We start from the raw sequence: 24765 nt of genomic DNA on the forward strand, positions 1-24765 counted from the left end.
AGGGTTGTCTTTTCGTCTTGTTTATGGTTTCCTTTGCAGTGCAAAAGCATTGAAGTTTCATTACATCCCATTTGTTTACTTTTGTTTTTATTTCCATTACTCTAGGAGGTGGATCAAAAAAGATCTTGCTGTGATTTATGTCAAAGAGTGTTCTTCCTATGTTTTCCTCTAAGAGTTTTATTGTGTCCGGTCTTTCATTTAGGTCTCTAATCCATTTTGAGTTTATTTTTGTGCATGGTGTTAGGGAGTGTTCTAATTTCATTCTTTTACATGTAGCTGTCCAGTTTTCCCAACACCACTTATTGAAGAGACTGTCTTTTCTCCATTGTATATCCTTGCCTCCTTTGTCATAGGTTACTTGACCATAGGTGCGTGGGTTTATCTCTGGGCTTTCTATCTTGTTCCATTGATCTATGTTTCTGTTTTTGTGCCAGTACCGTATTGTCTTGATTACTGTAGCTTTGTAGTATATTCTGAAGTCAGGGAGTCTGATTCCTCCAGCTCCGCTTTTTTCCCTCAAGACTGCTTTGGCTATTTGGGGTCTTTTGTGTCTCCATACAAATTTTAAGATTTTTTGTTCTGGTTCCATAAAAAATGCCATTGGTAATTTGATAGGGATTGCATTGAATCTGTAGATAGCTTTTGGTAGTATAGTTATTTCCACAATATTGACTCTTCCAATCCAAGAACATGGTATATCTCTCCATCTGTTGGTATCATCTTTAATTTCTTTCATCAGTGTCTTATAGTTTTCGACATGGTCCTTTGTCTTATAGTGTCTTATATATAGTGTCTTATAGTTTTCTACAGGTCCTTTGTCTCCCTAGGTAGGTTTATTCCTAGGTATTTTATTCTTTCTGTTGCAGTGGTAAATGGGAGTGTTTCCTTAATTTCTCTTTCAGATTTTTCATCATTAGTGTATTGGAATGCAAGAGATTTCTGTGCATTAATTTCGTATCCTGCAACTTTACCAAATTCATTGATTAGCTGTAGCAGTTTTCTGGTGGCATCTTTAGGATTCTCTATGTATGGTATCATGTCACCTGCAAACAGTGACAGTTTTACTTCTTTTTTCCAATTTGAATTCCTTTTATTTCTGTTTCTTCTCTGATTGCCATGGCTAGGACTTCCAAAACTATGTTGAATAATAGTGGTGAGAGTGGACATCCTTGTCTTGTTGCAGATCTTAGAGGAAATGCTTTCAGTTTTCACCATTGAGAATGATGGTTGCTGTGGGTTTGTCATATATGGCCTTTATTATGTTGAGGTATGTTCCCTCAGTGCCCACTTTCTGGAGAATTTTTATCATAAATGGGTGTTGCATTTTGTCAGAAGCTTTTTCTGCATCTATTGAGATGATCATATGGTTTTTATTCTTCAGTTTGTTAATATGGTGTGTCACGTTGATTGATTTGCGTATAGTGAAGAATCCTTGCATCCCTGGGATAAATCCCACTTGATCATGGTGTATGATCCTTTTAATGTGTTGTTGGATTCTGTTTGCCAGTATTTTGTTGAGGATTTTTACCTCTATATTCATCAGTGATATTGGTCTGTAATTTTCTTTATTTGTAGTATCTTTGTCTGGTTTTGGTATCAGGGTGATGGTGGCCTCATAGAGTGAGTTTGCAGTTTTTTGCAGATTCCTCTGCAATTTTTGGGAAGAGTTTGAGAAGGATGGGTGTTAGCTCTTCTGTAAATGTTTGATAGAATTCACCTGTGAAGCCATCTCATCCTGGACTTTTGTTTGTTGGAAGATTTTTAATCACAGTTTCAATTTCATTACTTGTGATTGGTCTGTTCATATTTTCTATTTCTTCCTTTTTCAGTCTTGGAAGGTTATACCTTTCTAAGAATTTGTCCATTTCTTCCAGGTTGTCCATTTTATTGGCATAGAGTGGCTTGTAGTAGTCTCTTAGGATGCTTTGTATTTCTGCGGTGTCTGTTGTAATTTCTCCTTTTTCATTTCTAATTTTTTTTTTTTTTTTTTTTGCGGTACTTGGGCCTCTCACTGTTGTGGCCTCTCCCGTTGCGGAGCACAGGCTCCGGACACGCAGGCTCAGCGTCCATGGCTCACAGGCCCAGCCGCTCTGCGGCATGTGGGATCTTCCTGGACCGGGGGACGAGCCTGTGTCCCCTGCATCGGCAGGCGGACTGTCAACCACTGCGCCACCAGGGAAGCCCTACTCACCAAGTTTTAATCCTTCCATCTGGGTGTGGTTATAGTCAAATGCCTAGACTATGCATATCAGTCTGGGACCTTCTTCCAGGAGTGTTAAGCTTCTTGCCCTCCCTATCTTTCTGTGGGTATTTAAACGCCTTTTCTTCTGCTCTGTCATCGCCAACCCCTATTGACAGGTGGTTTTAACTGTCTATTTACAGTCCTTAGGTAATCTTATCCAGCTTTAAAAATCTGTATGCTGATGATATCCAAATGCATTTTCTGAAATCTCTGTAAGAATCTAGACAAATATTTCCATCTGCCTACTTGATGTCTGTATGCAGACATAGTATACTCGTTATAAGTGGCTGAGTTTGAACCTCTGTTCTTCCAGTTACTGTGTGATAGGAGCCAAGATAGTTAACCTTTCTATGACTCACTTTCCTCATCTATAAAATAGGAATAATAATATCATCTACCTCAAGGAGTTGTTAAGGTGATGAAATGAACTTATCAATGAGACAACACATGTAAAATGCTTAGAAGTGTGCCATACACTTAGAAACCTCTCAATAAATGTTACTCGCTATTATCGTTATTCTCAGCATCTCAAGCTTCACTTGGTCAAAACTTACCTCATAATCCTCATTTTCTATCCCTATACCTTCTCTTTTCTCTAGTCATCTCTATATCAGTATATGGTACCTCTATCCACTTTGTTGCTCAAACCCAAAATATAGGTGTTAACCTAATTTCCTCATTCACTCACCATGCCCTAATCCACCAAGTCCTTTGTCCTTACCTCTAAAACATATCCCATATATGATAACCATTTTCCTTTTCCACTAACTAGTACCATCAATGTAGTCCAAGTCACTTTCAGTTCTTCTGGAATACTGCAATAGCTGGCCTACCTTTTCCATCTTTGTACAGTTCATTCCCTCTGCAGCAACCAGTGATGTTTATAAAACACCAGTTAGCTCATGTCATTATCCTTCCAGTGGCTTTTCTTTACACTTGAATAAAACCCAAACTCCTAGTTCAGGCTTACATAGCCTACATAGCCTATTTATTTGTTTATTCTTCTACCACTTTCACCCTTGCCAAGAATGCTCCAGCCCCTGGTCTTACTGGTTTTCTCCGAACTTGTTCAACTCCTTGCCACCTATTGGTAGTAGGTGTTCCCTTTGAAATGCTGTTCCTGGTCTTCTCATTTCTGGCTCCTTTTTGTTATTCAACTCTCTTGTCATTTTATGTGATAGTTCTGTAGAGAGTCTTTCCCTGACCAGTGTTTAACAAGCTGCAATAAGATTGTGGAATGCTTATTCTAATTTAAATTAATTTTTGAATTAAATAGTTTTAGGGTCAGATGGGACTTTGTAGAGGATATCTATCTGGTCCCTTTAGCTGCCTAAAACAGAAGTCACTTCTATAGCCTTATTCAACCACTGTTCATATATATCACCCATTATCTTCTTGGTTTAATAATTTTTTCAAAAGTGACACTGGTACTTTTTTCATGTAGGATTTCCGGGAAAAAAATACAGATCATATGCGCCCTGACATTGTCGCTCTTCTGAGAAGTAGCAAGAATGCATTTATCTCTGGGATGATTGGAATTGATCCTGTAGCTGTTTTCCGTTGGGCAGTTCTCCGGGCTTTTTTCAGAGCTGTTATTGCTTTCAGGGAAGCTGGGAAAAGACACATTCAGAGAAAAACTGGTAAGCAGTAGACATCAGTATTCTACCATGCTTCTGTTTGTTTTCTTACCCTGCCCTAACATCATGTTTCAGATCTAATGAGTTCTGGTGAGTGTATGTGTGTGTATATATATGTTGGTACATTTTTATTAATAAATACTGATAGGAATAATGAGTGTAAAGCACCTGGTATTTTTTAGGCATTCAGACATTGGTATGATTTTTAAGCAAAAAGTGAAATTATTATTTAATTATATAGAATTTAATATTGATATTTTTCTCTGTTTTCTTCTTAAGTCATAGTTTTTACTACAAATGAAACATAATGTGGAAGCATAAGTCAGGAGGCAGAAAAATTAGGATGGAGGTAGTATAGTATAGTGGGGTAACCCAACTTCAGTAATCAGTTGTCTTCTCTTCTCTTGACTGATTTTGTGACTGTTAGCTGTTTTTCTTGGAGTGTAATACTGCCTTCAATATTATGAGGGTAAAATCAGATAATACATGTAAAGTATCTGTTTATGAGGTGTTAATTTTCTTTTCCTCTTACACTTAAGTCAGTTAGCTGGATTTTACTTTAAAAGTTAGGAATGGATAAAACAGGATACTTTGTTTGTGTGTCTCCTCCTTAAATCATAAAATATTCTCATTTTACATTCTGTGGGAGGAGCATCTCTAAAGCACTTGCTACCTACTTGAAATGACACTGTTGCTTGCTGTAGCTCTAGCCTTAGATAGACCATTGCTGCATAGTGAGGATATTCTAATACATATGTAATTATTTAAAATAATTTTTTTTGCCAAGAAGCTTCAGCAGAAGTGCAGGAGGACACATTTTGTGCTTTCAGAACTCCTAGACTTACTCATAGGGCTTTTGGGCATGTGCACTAGCAGTAAAACTTTAAATTCAGCTTTTATGTATTTTAACTGAATAAAATACTTGAGAGATTGTATTTCTAAAATGAGAGGCAAAACTAATTGAATTTCATTTCTGTACTTCAGATTATAACGTGTGCAAACTGGCCTTTGTGGAGAGAACTATAGTTTTTTTTGTAAATAAAAGGAGTATCTTAAAACTGCTTTGCCTTTGCCAAAATTATTTCTAAGAGGCTATCTTTGCAAAAGCTTGAAAAAAATTTAAATTGAGGTATAATGGACATATAACATTATATTAGTTTCAGGTATATAACATAATGATTCAATATTTGTGTGTACTGCAAAATGGTACCATCCATTACTATACAAAATTACAAAACTTTTTCTTGTGATGAGAACTTTTACAATTTAATCTCTTGGCAACTTTAACATATGTACAGTACTGCAATATTATTGACTACAGTTACCAGCAAAAAGCTTTAAGGAAAAGTTTTTTCTTTTAAGATGCATTCTTATTTATTACAGTGGTCTTTATCAATTATGAAAATTTTGAAAATTGATACATATCCTGCTAAGACGTAACTGACTAAGATAAGAAACTTTTCTTATATTTACTGTTGAATACATTGCATTCTGTAAAAGTTATTCACATTGAATGTTACTTTGGCATTTAAAATATTATTTGTGAAAGCTGGTTCTATGTATATTAGTATTAATTAGGACAAAGACATGCAGTGCTACTAATGATCAACAACTGAAATTATCTTTGATAATTTCTAGATTCTTCTTGTTTTCTAATCTAGTTTTGCTTTCTGGCCAGCATAGAGCTTCCACATAATAAACTCTTTTTGAAAATGCTTTTATACTAGGATATAACATGTATACAGAAAAGTGCACAGAACAAAACATATAGCTCACTGAATTATCACAAAGTGAAAACACCCCTGGAACTATCTTCTAGGTTAGGAAAGAGAATATTACCAACATGCTAGAAGTCCCCCTTGCATAAACTTTTAAAATTTCACTTTTTATCAAGAAAAAGAAAAATGATAGTTCATTTGCATTTTGAGGCAGTGACTGAGCAGGTTTGTTACAGAGAATAATTGTATTACAGCATATTAGTGTCAGTGCCAAAATTTAGCATTTTTCCTCCCTCTGCACCACTTACCACCTGCTGTTTTCTGGTGATAACGGATAAACGGATATTATAAAATTAGAACATTGTAGTATTGCGAAACAAAAACTAACCGAGTAACTGTGAAAATGAACTAAGTAGTAGATGCAGAACTCTTATAATGACCATAAGTAGTATGTAAACATATCAACATGAAACAGGGATTGGAGATTATTTAAGCAGAAGTAGAATATATGAAAGGCAGAAGGTAACCCAGTTCAGATCTTGAATGAGAGTAAGAAGAGGTCAAAGATAATATTTCTAATGAAGAAAGAAGATGTAGACTGCAGAAGTGCAATATATTTTCACTTCCTTTAAGAAATAAGATATTTCACTGGACTCTTAGCTGATTGTCAACAAATACCTTGATGGTGAACCAAAAAAATATTTTTCTTCATCAAGCCAACTGAGCACAAATGAGAATATCAAATTTAAATCTACTTTTGACTATTATTTTTTCTTTTTTATAGACTTTCAAATTAGACGGCACAGTGCCATTTTAAGGTCTTTAAATAAAAATTAATTCAACTTATTCCTTTTAAGAATAAATTTGTTATAGCTGTGGTATGTTATAGCTGGGGCAGGTTATCAGGAAATCATAAAATGTTCTTAGTAGAGTCATATAAATAGGCAGTCTGAGTGAAGGTACATGTTGGCCCTGCTGGGAGGTGGAATTAAAAATGGTAATGATTTTTCTGGTCAGCAGTGAGGTATTGGAGTACACGTATTCCAGTGGTAGCATCCACCTTGCCTCTGTTTTACTCCTCCTGAATAAGAAAGAGCCTGGACTAGAAAGTACAGGGGAGATCATAACTTGACCATGAATTATACAGTGTGCAGATGTGAGTGCAGTGATGCTTATTTTGTTCTTTTGGAGTTACATAAAAGTATAGCCAAAGAGGAATTTTAATCCATCTAAAAAGACTAGGCAGAGACAGTGAATTCAGCTGTGGCATTGGCATAAGAGGCAAGAACGAGGGGCTTCCCTGGTGGTGCAGTGGTTAAGAATCCACCTGCCAGTGCAGGGGACACAGGTTTGATCCCTGGTCCGGGAAGATCCCACATACTGCAGAGCAGCTAAGCCCATGCACCACAACTACTGAGCCTGCGAGCCGCAACTACTGAACCCCATGCGCCTAGAGCCCGTGCTCTGCAACAAGAGAAGCAACTGCAATGAGAAGCCTGCGCACCACAATGAAGAGTAGCCCCCGCTCACCACAACTAGAGAAAGCCTGCGCGAAGCAACAAAGACCCAATGCAGTCAAAAATAAATAAATAAATAAATTAAAAAAAAAAAAAAAAAAAAGAGGCAAGAGCAAGAGTCCAAAGTGTCATTCGGTTCCTTAATCTACAGGGAGAAAAGCTGAAGCCATTCATATAGTGTCTGCAGATAGAGAGCTTTAATGGTTCCCACATAAACTTTTCCTCTTCCCCATCCCACACAAAGGACTCCGTAACTCTAATGTGCTCCCATTTGTTTTTGCAAGTGGGAGAAGGATTCCAGTGACCATCTATTTCCAGAAATGACCCGGTACTAAAACTAATTTAGATATCACCTAAACAGGGTCTAGGATCTCTATGCAGTACTCTGTCCATAATTCTACCCAGTACTTAAGACAATTAAGAGCATTTTTGTTAACTAACAAAACCCTGACCATTATTTATAAATCAATTCTGTATCAGGCACTATGGTGTGGTGATTAAGAGTAAGGGTTTTAGATTAAATGTCAATGAAACAGTAGAGTAAGGACCTCTGAAAGTTCTCTCTTCCATAAGAGCAACAAGAACACTTGCAAAAATTGTCAGAATAACTTTGCTGGAGCTCCGTGAATTCATCAAAGGCCTTCAGTAATCTGGGAAGTATATATACAAGAAAAAAGGCTGAATATTGATAATGCCAGTGCACTTTGTAGTGTTTTAACTCGCACTACTCACCTCCCTCCCTTCCAAGCTCTACGGTAGCCTTGAAAATCAATCGCCTGGAAGCACAATGAAAATCAGCAGTGTGACAACCCCTGGAGGGAATAGAGGGGGGCTGGCACTCCTTCAAAGCCCCATTCGCAGAGAATATTCAACTTATTTGGTAGTTCCCTGGAAGACCCCACTTACAAGGCTATCTTTTAACCTGACTTGGAGCTTGCCCAGTATGAATAACCTTTTACCTAGGGCTTTTGTCCAAAACAATCAGAAGCAGTTGTTGAACATTGCAACTCTCTGATGCAGTAGATAACAGCTGGGGCAAAGACTAACCAAAACATTTGAAAGGAAAAGCTGGAGAATGAGGTTTCCATAACGGCTATGAAAAGTTCCCATATATTCATGGGAATCTAGATAGCTATGCACATGCATAGGACTGTATACGTGCCCAGGGCTATGCATATGCTCAGTAAAGACCTGAGGATATCCTGATTTCTTACCTCAGGATAACCTTCAGATTCTGTGCAAGCAGGGCAAGGCTAAGTTGTAAACTTCCTAGCTGAGTGTTGAAGGTATGCACCAACATACACACTCAGTGACCCTTGACAAAAACTGGGAGAATTAGTGGTTTCAGGCATGTAAAGATATCTGCCTTCAATCAGTAGCTGACATTTAAGCTTACTGAGCAGAGATTTCCATGGTCACCTGTGACAAACTTTACAGAATTAGTTCAGGAAAGTCCTAAACAAATAGAAGCAACTGTAAGAAACAGCAACAACAGCAAATCCTGGGAAGAGAATTTTCAGAGTTGCCAGAGTTATATACTACCCCTGAAAAAATCCAGACATTGATATTACTAGACAAAGTCTTTAAACTATTTTAAATATATTTAAAGACTTAAAGGTAACTATATCTGAAGAACAAAAGGAAAGTAAGAGAACAATGTCTCACCAAATGGAGAATATCAATTTTATACATACACACACACACACACACACACACACACACATCAATTTTGAAGTGGAAAAAAATGTACAATAACTGAAATGAGAAATTCAGTAGAAGAGTTCAGCAGCAGGTTTGCATAAGCAGAAGCCAGAATCGGGTGAACATGAAGACAGATCAGTTGAGATGATCTGGCTAAGGAACAGGAATAATAAAGAATGAAGAAAAATAAACAGAGCTTCTAGACTTATGGGACACCATGAGGTATATAAACTTCTGAGAGTCCAGAAGGAAAGGAGGGAAAGGGAAAGAAAGAATATTTCAAGAAATAATGGCCAACACCTCCTCAAATTTGATGAGAAATTAATATACACATCCACACACACACAAAAAAAATTAATATACACATCTAGCAAGCTCAGCAAACTGCAAGGTGGGTGAATTCAAAGAGATTCAAACTTAGATATATCGTAATTAAACTCTCTAGAGGTAAAGAGAGAATATTGAAAGCAGCAAGAGAAAAATGATTCATCATGCACCAAGTATCCTCAGTAAGATTAAAAGTTGTTTCATCATTAGAAAGCATTGAGGCTAGAGGACAGCAACTTGGCATACTCAAAGTGCTGAAAGAAAAAAACACTGTCAATCAAGAATTCTGTATTCACTAAAACTATCCTTCAAGATGAAATTATGACATTCCCAGATAAACAGATCCTGAGTGACTGTTACTAGCTGCCCCACAAGAAATATTAAAGGGAGTTCTTCTGGCTGAAATGAAAGGACACTAGACAGTAGCTTGAAAGCACATGAAAGCACATGAAATAATAAAGAGCACCATTAAAGACAGCTATAGAGTTAAATATAAAAGATAGTAAAAATGTATTTTTTACATTTTGTAACTTTTTTTTCCTCCAATCTGATTTAAAAGACAACTGTGAAAAAGCAATAATTATAAATCTCTCTTGGAGGGCATGCCATTTTAAAGATGTAATTTGCATGACAATAACAGCATAAAGAAGGAGGAAGGGAATGAAGCTATATAGGAGGAAAGTTTTTATATACTATTGAAATTAAGTAGCTTTTAATCTAGATTAGATTGTTGTAAGTTAAGATGCTAATTTTAGTTCCCTTGGCACCTGTTAAGAAAATAACTAAAAAATAATATAGTAAAAGAAATGACCAAAATATTAAAATAGTATACTAGAAAACATCTATTCAACACAAAAGAAGAGAGTAATGAAAGAAAAGAGGAACAAAAACAATATGTCTTACGGTATATGTGGAAACTAAATAACACACTTCTTAATAACCAATGGGACAAAGAAGAAATCACAAGGGAAATTAGAAAATAATTTGAAATGAATAGAAGAAAATATACACCCATATCTTATGGGATACAGCTAAAACAGTGCTTAGAGGGAAATTTATTTCTCCTTTAGAGAAATTTATCTCTATTAAAAAAGAAAGAATATCTCAAATCAATAACTTAATGCCCCACCTTAAGATTCTAGGGAAAAAGGCAAAACTAAACCCAAAGCAAGCAGTAGGAAGGACATAATAAAAAGTAGGTCTGAAATAAATAAAATAGAGAAGAAAACAATAAAGAAAATAAATAAAACTGAAAGGTACTTCTTTAAAAAGGTAAACGAAATTGACAAACCTTGAGGTAAACAGACCAAGAAGAGGAGAGAGGAGATTCAGATTACTAATTTGGGGAAAGAAAGGGGGGTGTTGCTGCTGAACTGATGGAAATAAAAAGGATTATCATACTATTAACAGTTGTATGTCAACAAATTAGAACCTAGTGGAAATGGAAAAATTCCTAGAAATATGCTAACAGCCTGTACTGACTCCAGAAGAAATAGAAAGTCTGAAAAGGCCTGCTACAAGAAAAGAGATTGAATTAGTTATGAAAAAAATCTTCCCACAAACCAAGGAACAGTGAATTCACTGATAAGTTTTATCAAATACTTAATGAAGAATTAACACCAATCCTTTATAAACTCTTCCAAAAACATAGACAATAAGGGAATACTTTCATTCTCAATCTGTGAGGCCAGTATTACCAGCATACCAGATAAGACATCACAAAAATGAAAACCACAAACCAATATCCCTCAACAAAAATCCTCAACAAAATCCTTGCAGACTGAGTCCAGCAATATGTAAAAAGTATTTACACCATTATCTAGTGGAATATACCCAGGAATGCAAGATTGGTTCACCTTAGAAAACTCAAATCAATGTAATACACCACATTGATAGACTAAAGAGCAAAGATCAGATCATCACCTCAATAGACACAGAAGAGGCACTTGACAGATGTGAATACCTTTTCATATTTTTCATCATAAAAATGCTGAACAAATTAGCAATAGAAGGGGACTTCCTCAGTCTGATAAGGGGACCTGTGAAAAACCCAAAGGTTGTATCATTCTTGATGGTGAATGACTGAATACTTTTCCCTTAAGATCAGAAACAAGACAGGATATCTGTTTTCACCTCTTCTATTTAACATTGTCCTGGAAATCCTGGTAAGAGTAATCAGGCAAGAGAAAGAAATAAAAGACATCCAAATTGGAAAGGAAGAAACCATTTTGTTTGTAGATGACATATTTTATGTAAAATTTCTTAAGGAATCTACAAAAAAGTCTACTAGATATAAAAAATGAGCTCAAGTTGCAAGACACAACGTCAACATGCAAAATTGGTTGTATTTCTAGACATTAACAGTAAACGACGTGAAAACAAAATTAAGTTCGTGCTTCAGTTACAAGAGCACCAACAAGTATAAAATTCTTACTGATAAATTTAACAAAAGAATTGCAAGACTTGTTCACTGAAACTACAAAATATTGTTGAAAAAGCTTAAAGAATACTGCAGTAAATGGATAGATATTCTATGTTTATGCATTGGAAGGCATAGTTAAGATGGCAATACTGGATCTACAGATTCAGCATAGTCCTGTCAAAACCACAGCTACCTTTATGCAGATATTGACAAGCTAATCCTAAAATTGATATGTAAAGGAATCCAGAAATGCAAGAAGGACAAAAATTGGAAGATTCACATTTCCCAGCTTGGATTAGGCAGTGAATTCTTAGGTATGACAGGATTAAGTATAAAGCACAAGCGACCAAAGGAAAAAATGGATAAATTAGACTTCATCAAAATTAAAAACTTTTGTGCCTCAAAGGATACTATTATTTTTAATTAATTAATTTATTTATTTTTGGCTGCACTGGGTCTTCGTTGCTGTGCACGGGCTTTCTCTAGTTGCGGCGAGCGGGGGCTACTCTTTGTTGCAGTGAGCGGGCCTCTCAATGCGGTGGCTTCTTTTGTTGCAGAGCACGGGCTCTAGGGCTCACGGGCTTCAGTAGTTGCGGTGCAAGGGCTCAGTAGTTGTGGCTTGCGGGCTCCAGAGTGCAGGCTCAGTAGTTGTGGCGCATGGGCCTAGTTGCTCCACGGCATGTGGGATCTTCCCAGACCAGGGCTCGAACCCGTGTCCCCTGCACCGGCAGGCGGATTCCCAACCACTGCACCACCAGGGAAGCCCTCAAAGGATACTATTAAGAGAGTGAAGGGACTTCCCTGGTGGCGCAGTGGATAAGACCACGCTCCCAATGCAGGGGGCCAGAGTTTGATCCCTGTTCAGGAAACTAGATCCCACGTGCATGCCACAACTAAAGAGCTGGAGAGCCGCGACTAAGGAGCCTGTGAGCCGCAACTGAGGAGCCCACGTGCTGCAACTAAGGAGCTGGCGAGCCGCAACTAAGGAGCCCACAAGCTGCAACTAAGGAGGCTGCCTGCTGCAACTAAGACCCGGTGCAACCAAATAAATAAATATTTAAAAAAAAGTGAAATGACAACTCACAGAATGATAGAAGATATTTATAAATCACGTATCTAATAAGGAACTGGTATCTAGAATATATACAATTCTTGCAATTCAGTAGTAAAAAACTAATAACCCAATTAAAAAATGGGCAAAGGATGTTAAAAGACATTTCTCCAAAGAAGATATGCAAATGGTCAATAAAAAGCATGAAAAGATGGTCAATATAATTTGTCATTAGGGAATTGCAAATTGAAACCACAGTAAGGTACAACTTCACATCTACTAGGATGGCTACAATAAAATAGACAGGTAATAACAAATGTTGGTAATAAGGATGTGGAGAAATTGGAAGCCTCACATGCTGCTGGTGAAAACTTAAAATGGTGCAGCCACTTTGTAAAACAGCCTGGTAGTTACATTTTACCCAGCAGTTCCACTCTTAGGTAGATACTTAAAAGAATTGAAAGCAGGTGTTCAAACAAAAACTTGTACTTGATGTTCTTAGCAACATATTCATAATAGCCAAAAGGTAGAAACGACTCAAATGTTTATCAGCAGATGACTGGATAAACAAAATGTGGTATATCCATACAATGGAATACTATTCTGTCACGTAAATGAATGAGGTACTAGTACATGCTATAACATGGGTGAACCTTGAAAGCATTTTGTGAAGTGAAAGCATAAGACACAAAAGGCCACATACTGTATGATTTCATTTATATGAATTTTCTAGAATAGGCAAATCTGTTGAGAAAGAATGTAGATTAGTGTTTGCTCAGGGCAGACAGGGAGATAACAAGGGGTGTGATAGTTTAAAAGTACAGAGTTTCTCCCTAAGGACTCCACACAAAAACTACTAGATTTAATGAATGAATTCAGCAAAGTAGCAGGATACAAGAGTAACATTCAGAAATCAGTTGTATTTCTTTTTTTTTTTTAATAAATTTATTTATTTATTTATGGCTGTGTTGGGTCTTCGTTTCTGTGCGAGGGCTTTCTCTAGTTGCGGCGAGTGGGGGCCACTCTTCATTGTGGTGCGCGGGCCTCTCACTGTCGTGGCCTCTCTTGTTGCAGAGCACAGGCTCCAGACGCGCAGGCTCAGCAGTTGTGGCTCACGGGCCCAGTTGCTCCATGGCGTGTGGGATCTTCCCAGACCAGGGCTCAAACCCGTGTCCCCTGCATTGGCAGGCAGATTCTCAACCACTGCACCACCAGGGAAGCCCCATCAGTTGTATTTCTTTACACTAACCATGAAATATCAGAAAGGGAATGTAAAAAAAAAACAAAAAAACTGGGACTTCCCTGGTGGTGCAGTGGTTGAGAATCTGCCTGCGATTGCAGGGGACATGGGTTTAAGCCCTGGTCTGGGGAGATCCCACATGCCACGGAGCAACTAAAGCCGTGTGCCACAACTACTGAGCCTGTGCTCTAGTGCCCGCGAGCCACAACTACTGAGCCCTTGTGCCACAACTACTGAAGCCCACACACCTAGAGCCTGTGCTCCACAACAAGAGAAGCCACCGCAATGAGAAGCCTGCACACCACAACAAAGAGTAGCTCCACTCTCCACAACTGGAGAAAGCCCGTGTGCAACAACGAAGACCCAATGCAACCAAAACTAACTAACTAACTAACTAACTAAATAAATAAATTTATTTTAAAAAACCCAAAAAACCTTTTAAAATTACACCAAAAGAAAAGTATCTAGGAATAAACCTGACCAAGGAGGTGAAAGACTTACACACTGAGAACTATAAAACATTAATAACGGAAGTAAAAGAGGATTCAAAGAAATGGAAAGATATCCCATGCTCTTGGATTGGAAGAATTAATACAGTTAAAATGGCAATACTACCCAAAGCAATCTACAGATACAGTGAGATCCTGTCAAATTACGCATGACATTTTTCACAGAACTAGAACAAATTCCAGAAATTTATATGGAACCATGAAAGACCCAGAATTGCTAGAGCAATCCTGAGGAAAAAAAAAAAGCAGGAGGACTTCCCTGGTGGCATAGTGATTAAGAATCCATCTGCCAGTGCAGGGGACACAGGTTCAAGTCCTGGTCTGGGAAGATCCCATATGCTGCAGAGCAACTAAGCCCGTGTGCCACAACTACTGATCCTGCACTCTAGAGCCCATGAGCCACAGCTGCTGAGCCCACGTGCCACAACTACTGGGGCCCGCGCACCTCTAGCCTGTGCTCTGCAACAAAGACAAGGCACCGCAATGAGAGGCCCATGCACTTCAGCAAAGGGTGGACCCCATTCACTGCAACTAGAGAAAGCCCATGCACAGCAATGAAGACACAATGCAGACAAAACTAAATATAAATTAATTAATTAATTTAAAAAAAAAAAAGCAAGAGGCATAACTCTCCCAGACTTCAGACAACACCACAGAGTTACAGTAATCAAAACAACGTGGTATTGGTACAAAAACAGGCATATGGATCAATGGTACAGAATAGAGAGCCCAGAAATAAACCCATACACCTATGGTCAATTAATCTTCAACAAAGGAGGCAAGAATATAAAATGGGAAAAAGACAGTCTCTTCAGCAAGTGGTGCTGGGAGAGTTGGACAGCTGCATGTAAATCAGTAAAGTTAGAACACACCCTCACACCATGCACAAAAATAAACTCAAAATGTCTTAAAGACTTAAACATAAGACATGACAGTATAAAACTCCTAGAAGAGAGCAAAGGCAAAACATTCTCTGACATAAATCATACCAATGTTTTCTTAGGTCAGTCTCCCAAGGCAATAGAAATAAAAACAAAAACAAACAAATGAGACCTAATCAAACTTACAAGCTTTTGCACAGCAAAGGAAACCATAAAAAAAAAAAAAAAAGACAACCAATGGAATGGGAGAAAATATTTGCAAATGATGCAACAGGCAAAGGCTTAATATCCAAAGTATACAAACAGCTCATACAGCTCAACAACAACAGAACAACAACCCACTTGAAATATGGGCAAAAGGGCTTCCCTGCTGGCGCAGTGGTTGAGAGTCCGCCTGCCGATGTAGGGGACATGGGTTCTTGCCCCGGTCTGGGAAGATCCCACATGCCACGGAGTGGCTGGGCCCGTGAGCCATGGCTGCTGAGCCTGCGCATCCAGAGCCTGTGCTCTGTAACAGGAGAGGCCACAACAGTGAGAGGCCCGCGTACCGCAAAAAAAAAAAAAAAAAAAAAAAAATGGGCAGAAGACCTTAATAGACATTTCTCCAAAGAAGACATACAGATAGCCAGTAGGCACATGAAAAGATGTTCAACATCACTAATTATTACAGAAATGCAAATCAAAACTACAATGAGGTACCACCTCACACTGGTCAGAATGGTCATCATTAAAACGTCTACAAATAACAGTGCAGGAGAGAGTGTGGAGAAAAGGGAACCCTCCTACACTGTTGGTGGGGATGTAAGTTGTTACAGCCACTATGGAAAACAGTATGGAGGTTCCTCAGAAAACTAAAAATAGAATTACCATGTGATCCAGCAGTTCCACTCCTGGGATCATTACTTGATTGACTTTGGGAGGGGTAGGGGTGGTATTTACAGGAAGGGAATGAAATAACTTGCTGAGGTGATGGAAATGTCCTATATCTTGATTGAGGATTATATGATATAACTATTTGTTTAAGCTCATCAAACTGTATACTTGAGATTAGTGGAGTTTACTGTATGTGAAATATACCTTTAAAAAAATGGCCCTAAGGCCTGGGAGCTGGCATTATAGAAACTATTACAGGATCAGAGACATGGCTTCAGGTTTGAATGACACAGTGGAGCTGGGATTGAACCCCTGTTTTATATGGTGTAGGACCTTCAAAGAGCTTGAACTCTTCTGTCACTGAAAAGATAATTGTAAAACTCTGTCTGTTGGCCTTGCCTAGAAGAACAAGAATCATATCAGTATGTGTTAGGGCTTAGATAAATTTTGAAAAAACAGTTGCCTAAAAAAATTAGTGCCCCATATCTTCTTCACCATGCGAGAGAATTTATACTGTTTGTTTGGCGCATAATCTCAAACTAAGAAATTATCAAAACTAGGCTAGGAACTTAGCATAAGCAAACACTAAATAAACCTCTTTTAAGAGTTTGAGACTCCACTGAAAATGTACTTATAAAACCATCCTAGGAAACCAAACCACCTTGACAGGGAGTTAGTACACACAACAGAGAGGAGTATCACTTTAAGGTTTGGAAATAGTATTATAGTCCATAAAGCAGTGTTTAAAATTGTTAAAGAGTTAAAAGAAGGCATAGAAAGCAGAATGAAAGAACAGAAGTTAAAAACAAACAAACCCTAAGTTGTAGGTACGATGATGAGACACAAAACAGTCGGTGAGACACAAAACAGTCACAGATATAAAATTACCCATATCCAAATGGCATTGCCACAATTTATTTAGATAAAATAGAAAATTGAGTACAGAGGCTGTAGTCAAGTTGAGTGAGTTTTAATTTAAGATTACATAATAATTTACTATATTTAATATTCTGAACTCTTATATAAAACACTTTAATACCATAATCTTCTTAAATTATTTCTGACTAACAATATATCATTAGCTATTGAAGGGCCTGAAAGTCTGTTGATAACTTTCAAAAATTACAATTTGGATGGAGTATGAGTAGAACTCACCAGGTGGTTTTTTCCTCAAATGGTCCCCCTCACCTGATGGTTTACCCTAACCCCTAGCCCCCCACCCTGTTACTAACCAAGTGCAGCCTCATCTGAGCCTATGCATTCCTTCCCCCACCCAAGAGTCCTATGAAGGAGGGGATTATTGAGAATAGAATATTTTTATTGAGGTATCTTTTGACTAAGAAATGATGGTAACTTGGTAATACTTGTCTCTTCTTGAAACATTGAACATGTACAGTTACGGACTCTCTGTACTGGTTAAATGAGATAGTGTTTTATTAGCTTACTTCTTAATTATAGGATACAAAATGTTTTTTTTAATTTTACAAAAGCCTGATATATCTATCTATATTTATATCAGATATCTGTTTCTATATCTATCTGTCTGTAATCTGATGTTACGGTATCATGAGATTCTGTATCTTTAACTAAAACGTGGATGCCTATTCTCTGGATGTAGATATTCAGTTTAAGGAATTATAGCTTGGTTAAACCATGCAAACCTCCTTGAATTACTGTGCTTCTGTTTAACTTCTAAAATGATTCTGCCTTGAGAACTATTCATAGATAGTATCTTATTCCTAATTATACAGTAAATATGTACTAATGGAACTTTAGTTCATAATTATGTGTTGCTTAATTTGCCTCCATCTATTGTTAAACTATTCATTTTTTTTGTTGTTGTTGTTATTTTTTTTTGTGGTACGCGGGCCTCTCACTGTTGTGGCCTCTCCCGTTGCGGAGCACAGGCTCCGGACGCGCAGGCTCAGCGGCCATGGCTCACGGGCGCAGCCGCTCCGCAGTATGTGGGATCTTCCCGGACCGGGGCACAAACCCGTGTCCCCTGCATCGGCAGGCGGACTCTCAACCACTGCGCCACCAAGGAAGCCTTCACTTTTATTTTTTAAAGGCAAACCTACATACATTTGAACTTCATGTCCTAACTCTAGAGATGTTCTTGTGTAAATGATACTTGACTCCTCCCAAACCTGGAAAACCTGAATTCTCTTTTAAATCCATTTATTCCTAATATTTATGGTACAATCTTCCTTCCCTCTTTACTGCTCGAGTGTCTCACTGTTTCAGTAGCACTAATCTGGGGCTTTGGTCCTTACTTGAATGTGCTCTCGTTCCTTTCCTCCCAATAGTTGATTCTGACAGATTTTCCAGCTTTGTTTTCAGATTTATAAGTACAGAAGTGCTGCTGTGTTTTCCTGCTCTATAGTGCTTTTCTTCCTACTCTTTCAACATTGACACACTTGGAATTCCTACAAGTGTGATTAATTGCGAGATTTGTGAACGTTTAACTTTTGGTAAATTGTTTTGGGTATATTTCTCTTTGGGGTTCCATCAGAAACAATGTTTCTTGCATTGTTGCCACCTCTATGCTAATTATATTTCAGACCTGATAAAAATGAGTCCATTAAAAAAAAGACACCATACAATTGTTTTTGAAATTTCCCTGGTATTTTAAATTAAAAATTTTTAGTATGATGTTAACTCACAACACTTTGAGTACCGAAAAAGGATACTTTTGAATACCTGAACAGGACCTTTATTTTTTCCTATTGTTTTTGTGTAATTTCCTCAAATTAATTGGAAAAATTATTCACATTTAACCCCAATTATTTGATACATTTTTATTTACTCTTAAGATAGTTGGCAGCATTATCCTTGATTCTCTATTGGTTTGGGCTTATATAATGTCTTTTTCTTTTCTCCATTTTTTGTTTTTCTTTTGCTTCCTAAGGACATGATGATACAGCGCCATGTGCAGTTTTGAAAAGTATGGATAGTATTAGCTTTCTCCAACACCCAGTCCACCAGAGGAGCTTAGAGATTCTGCAGAGGTGCAAGGAAGAGAAGTACAGTAAGGCTGCAAATCCTGATAAATAAACTCCGTGTCATCACATCCGTTTGGAAATGGAAACCAGGAGCATTCTACACCTGGGTGGGATGTAAATAGCTTAGGCAATGTGACTTTATAATCCTTTGACCAGTGAGTCTCAGGATACTTCCATTGAGACTTTCATTCTTTTTTTTTGAAAAAGTTGATATACCTGTTGTTTTAACTTGGATGACTTTTAACTTGGATGACTATTTGTGATCCTTGAGTTGTTAATTATACTTGGTTACAGACTTTGAATTGGTTTCTGCTTTTGACTTTAAAATATCCAAGTGATGAGTAAAAATGAATAATGATTTTTTCCTGTTGGTTTTTTTTTTAAACTTTATTGAAATCTAATTGAGGTAGTGTAAACTGCATGCCAAAGCATACAGTTTGGTAAGTTTTGACATATATATGAAGTCATCACAATCAAGATAATTAACATATCTAACACTGCCAACAGTTTCCTGTCTCTTGAGAATTCCTGCTGATTTTTATGCTAATTTATACACTTGAATTTTAACATCAGCAATATTGTTTTCATTGGCAAATTCACTTAGTTTGACTATAGTTCTCCTATCAGATTTTATCATGTCTGATTTAGAGCAAAGTCACCACTTAATGTTTTGTCTAAGGAAGAATGACAGAATCATAGAGGGTGTTCTCTTGTTTTTGTTTTTTTTGTTGTTGTTTGCTTTTTTATAAAATTGGTGTAAAAAGATGCCCTTGGTCTCCATTTTCTCCTTTTCTATTTGTTGTACTCATTCTGCATGAAAATGGTTCTTTTGCTTGTTGTGGGATAACAGTTGTTTGGCTACTGCTATTGCTATAGTGAGAATAAAGGATCCTTCAGAATATTCAAAGCCTAACTCAGCAATTTACATATAATGGACTAAATTACTTATGTAGTCTGTTCTGAGCTTTTTACAAATCACAGATTTACTTTGCTAACTTCACAATTCTGTGATTGAAATTCCATGGAATATTAGTATTTAATTATCAGTGAAAGGAGAATATAAGTAGAATTCCTAAGAGCAAATGTTGTGGGTTCTTTCTTCAGTTCTTACTTATGCTGTCTTGGTATAAGAAAATGTGTAATGCATTTTGAAAAATGTTGTTAAAATATTTTCTCATTTTAGAAGAACGAAGGTAAGTATTTCATTTAAAAAAGACATCTTCAAATGTTGCTCTTAATTATTGCTGTTGTTTCTGAAAGGTATACAAGTACTTATTCCAAATATCCATCTTCCTTTTCTTAATCTTTTAATCCATGGGACATGATTGAAAACAGTCTACAAATCTTTTGGAGGGAACTTAAATTAATTCTTTTTAACTTTTAAATAATTGCAAGTAGTTTATTTGCTTCGTTGATTTTCATGACTCTCAGCCTGACAACCCCAGGCCTAATTGTATTCCAGTTAGGTATATATGGGTGTAGAATAGGAAGGCACCAATTTCAGCAGCAGCTGCATGAGGATATTGTACATTGTACACATGCACATTTATTTCTACATTTGTGGAAGCTGGGCTTTTCCATTACTTTAGGTAGTTTATTTTCCATTATAGTACTACCAATAATTAAAATTTTATAATATATAAAATGATAAATTCAAGTTTTGGAGATTGTTTTTAAAAAACCGGGGGACTACTAGCCTTAGGTAATAGTAGTGGTGAATTGATGAGACAGACAGGTTTTCAGAGACAGAAAACCACAACCATACTGTCTTGAAGTGTCAGAGGATAAAGTTGAGGAGTAGCAAAGAAGCTTGAAATTTAGGAGGAAAATCCTGGAATGGAGAGAGCTGCCAAAGGCTAAAACTCAAAGTTAGAGTACGAATTCTGCCATCCATACCTGGCTGACTGTTGTGAGTATTCAGGGGAGACCATAGGAGCTCTGTCAAAGAGCAATGCAAACCAAATAGGAGATAACCTTGGAAAGACACAACTGCAGTAGGTGAGATTTGCAAGTTTACTGATTTTTTTTAACTGAGGGCTTTTTGTATCTCTGCATAGCTCCTCTTGGGGGATAGCTGAATTCTTACTGCCTTTAGTTGGAATCCCATAGGTAGAGGTGAGAGAGAAAGAAGCAGAAAAATATTGGAAGAAATAGTGGCTTGAAAACTTCTCATATTTGAGAAAAACTAGCTTGGAGATTCAAGACAATCTGTGACCTTCAGCTAGAATCAATACAAAAGAAAACCACAACTAGACACATTATAGGCAAATTGCTAAATGCCAAAGATAGAAAGGAAATCTTGAAAGCAGCCCAGAGAAAATATGGTACATTAAATACAGGGGAATACAGGCATACCTCAGAGCAATTTCAGAGTCAGTTCCAGATCACTGCAATAAAGCAAATATCACAATAAAGGGAGTCACATGAATTTTTTTGGTTTCCTGGTGCATATAAAAGTTATGTTTACACTATACTGTAGTCTGTTAAATATGCAGTAGCATTATGTCGAAAAAAACAATGTACATACCTTAATTAAAAAATAATTTATTGCTGGGCTTCCCTGGTGGCGCAGTGGTTGAGAGTCCGCCTGCCGATGCAGGGAACACGGGTTCGTGCCCTGGTCTGGGAAGATCCCACATGCCGCGGAGCGGCTAGGCCCGTGAGCCATGGCCTCTGAGCCTGTGCGTCCAGAGCCTGTGCTCCGCAACGGGAGAGGCCCCAACAGTGAGAGGCCCGCATACCGCAAAAACAAAAAAACCAAAAAAACAAAACTTTATTGCTAAAAAATGCTAACCATAGTCCGAGCCTTCAGGGAGTAGTAGTTACATCAAAGATCACTGATCACAGATCACCATAACAAATATTATAATAATGAAAACTTTGAAATACTGCAGGCATTATCTAAATGTGACACAGAGACACTATGTGAGCAAATGCTGTTGGAAAAATGGTGCTGATAGACGTGCTCAACACAGGGTTGCCAAAAATCTTCAATTTGTAAAAAATGCAATATCTGCAAAGCACAATAAAGTGAAGTACAATAAAATGAGGTTTGCCTATAATGATATGGTTAACACTTGTCTTCTCATTAAAAGCAATGGAGGCTGAAAGATATCCAAAAATCATAATTAAAATCCAACAAAACAATTCAAGACCCCCAAACAAAAGCAGTGTTCAGGCAGTTGCTTAATTTATAGTTTGGGTCCAGACAAGTTAATTGTCTGTTAGAAGAAAAATCAAGGCTGCAGGAAAACATAACAATTCATTGTTGTTACAATGTATTATCCACAATGTCCAATCATCAGTTAGGAAAAGTATCTTTCAAAAATGAAGCTGGAATAAAGATATTTTCAGATAAACAGGTAATCTGAGGGAATTTGTCACCGTAATGTGTTTTATGAAAAATGATAATGGAAATTCTTTAGGTTAAAAGCAAATGACACCAGATGGTAATTTGGATGTATAGTAGAGGCTGATAAACTTTTTCTGCAAAGGATCAGATGGTAAATATTTTAGGCTTTGTCAGTCATATGGTCTGTTGAAACAACTCAGTTCTGCTGTGAAAGGAGCTATATAGACAATATATAAATAAATGAGCATGGATACATTCCAATAAATTTTTTTATAGACACTGAAATTTAAATTCCATATAATTTTCACATGTTACAAAAATATTCTTCCATTGATTTTTTTCCTCAACCATTAAAAAAATGTAAAACCATTCTTGGCTCTCAGGCCATGCAAAAATAGGCAGTGGGTTTGATTTGGCCCATGGACTCTAGTTTGCTGATCCATGAGTTATTGGAAGGAATAAAGAAACCAGAGGTGATACATATGTATAAAAATAAATGACTATACATATTTTCTTTTCCTCTCTTAGTTCTTTTAAAAGATATATGATTATTTAGGGTAAAAATTATGACATTGTTCTGGTGGTTTAAAATGTGTCAACAAATTTTTTGATACTCCTCCCTTCAAAAAGCATGTGCTGTACTTAGTGATTTGCTTCTAAAGTGTAATGTGGCAGAACTGACAATGTGTGACCTTCGAGATTAAGACATAAAAGGTATTGTGGCTTTTCCTCCTCCATGTCATTTTTGGTGCTGCCACCTTCTCTCTATAGTGATTATTCTCTGAGATTTGCAGGGAGGAAATTAAAAGAGTGGGGAGAAATTAGGGTTCTTGGGAGCATGAGCTGAAGCCCCACTTCCACAAAGGTCAGGAGCCCTGGAAAAGGGAAGGAATAAGAAGCTGGGGGAAGAGAGAGAGAGAGGGTGGAATAGTAGAATGTCACTTGAATTTAAACCCATACTTTTGACCTTCTTGGAACAATGGAGATTGTGATGTTCCTGAACAAGATGAAGGACAAGCAATTGTCAGAGAAGGGCTTGTCACTGTCCTGATGTGCCTGCCTTAATGTCCATGACCTCAGGCATCAGTATGGTCACACAAATGTTTGAAAATTTAAAGGATGTTGTCTGACCAAAATGGAATTAAAATAGAAATCAGTAACAGAAAGACATCTGAGAAATCCTCACATGTTTGGAAAATAACATGTATAAGTAACTTATAAGTTAAAGAAAAATTTATAAGGGCAACTTGAAAATATTTTGGTTTGAATGATAATGGAAACACAGCATATTACAGGTTGTGGAATGCAGCTAAAGAAGTGCTTAGAAGAAAACCAGTAGCTTTAAACCTTTATATGAGAAAAGAAATGAGGTAAAAAATCAATGAACTGAGCTTTTACTTTATGAAGCTACAACAAGAAGGGCCTATTAGAGCTAAAATTACTGAATAGGAAGCTGACCAACAGTGGAGAAAATCAGTGGAAACCAAAAGCTGGTATTTTGGGTGTTTTAGTTTTTGTTTTGTTTTCTTTTATTTATTTTTGTAATACAGCAGGCTCTTATTAGTCATCAATTTTATACACATCAGTGTATACATGTCAATCCCAATGGCCCAGTTCATCACATCACCACCCCCACCCTCCTGCCACTTTCCCCCATTGGTGTCCATATGTTTGTGTTCTACATCTGTGTCTCAATTTCTGCCCTGCAGACCGGTTCATCTGTACCATTTTTCTAGGTTCCACATATATGCGTTAATATACGATGTTTGTTTTTCTCTTTCTGACTTAACTTCACTCTGTATGACAGTCTCTGGATCCATCCACGTCTCAACAAATGACCCAATTTCGTCCCTTTTTATGGCTGAGTAATATTCCATTGTATATATGTACCACATCTTCTTTATCCATTCATCTGTTGATGGACATTTAGGTTGCTTCCATGACCTGGCTATTATAAATAGTGCTGCAGTGAGCATTGGGGTGCACATGTCTTTTTGAATTATGGTTTTCTCTGGGTATATGCCCAGTAGTGGGATTGCTGGATCATATGGTAATTCTATTTTTAGCTTTTTAAGGAACCTCCATACTATTCTCCATAGTGGCTGTATCAGTTTACATTCCCACTGGCAGGGCAAGAGGGTTCCCTTTTCTCCACACCCACTCCAGCATTTGTTGTTTGTAGATTTTCTGATGATGCCCATTCTAACTGGTGTGAGGTGATACCTCATTGTAGTTTTGATTTGTATTTCTCTAATAATTAGTGATGTTGAGCAGCTTTTCATGTGCTTCTTGG

General features: G+C 37.2%; 1 protein-coding gene across 11 annotated transcripts in view; it reads left to right on the forward strand.

Moving 5' to 3' along the window:
* Positions 1-24765, forward strand: part of MYO9A (myosin IXA) — a 271227-nt gene that overhangs the window by 102517 nt on the left and 143945 nt on the right. For 10 of the 11 annotated variants that reach the window (XM_033439985.2, XM_033439989.2, XM_033439988.2 and 7 more), the window contains exons 14-15: positions 3687-3882; positions 19027-19146. In XM_033439985.2, coding sequence (XP_033295876.2) covers positions 3687-3882; positions 19027-19146 — 316 coding nt within the window. The remainder of the gene's footprint in view (positions 1-3686; positions 3883-19026; positions 19147-24765) is intronic. The other variant, XM_033439991.2, reaches the window with a different exon arrangement.

Source organism: Orcinus orca, chromosome 2, assembly GCF_937001465.1.
Source record: "Orcinus orca chromosome 2, mOrcOrc1.1, whole genome shotgun sequence".
In the NCBI taxonomy this organism is placed as follows: domain Eukaryota; kingdom Metazoa; phylum Chordata; class Mammalia; order Artiodactyla; family Delphinidae; genus Orcinus; species Orcinus orca.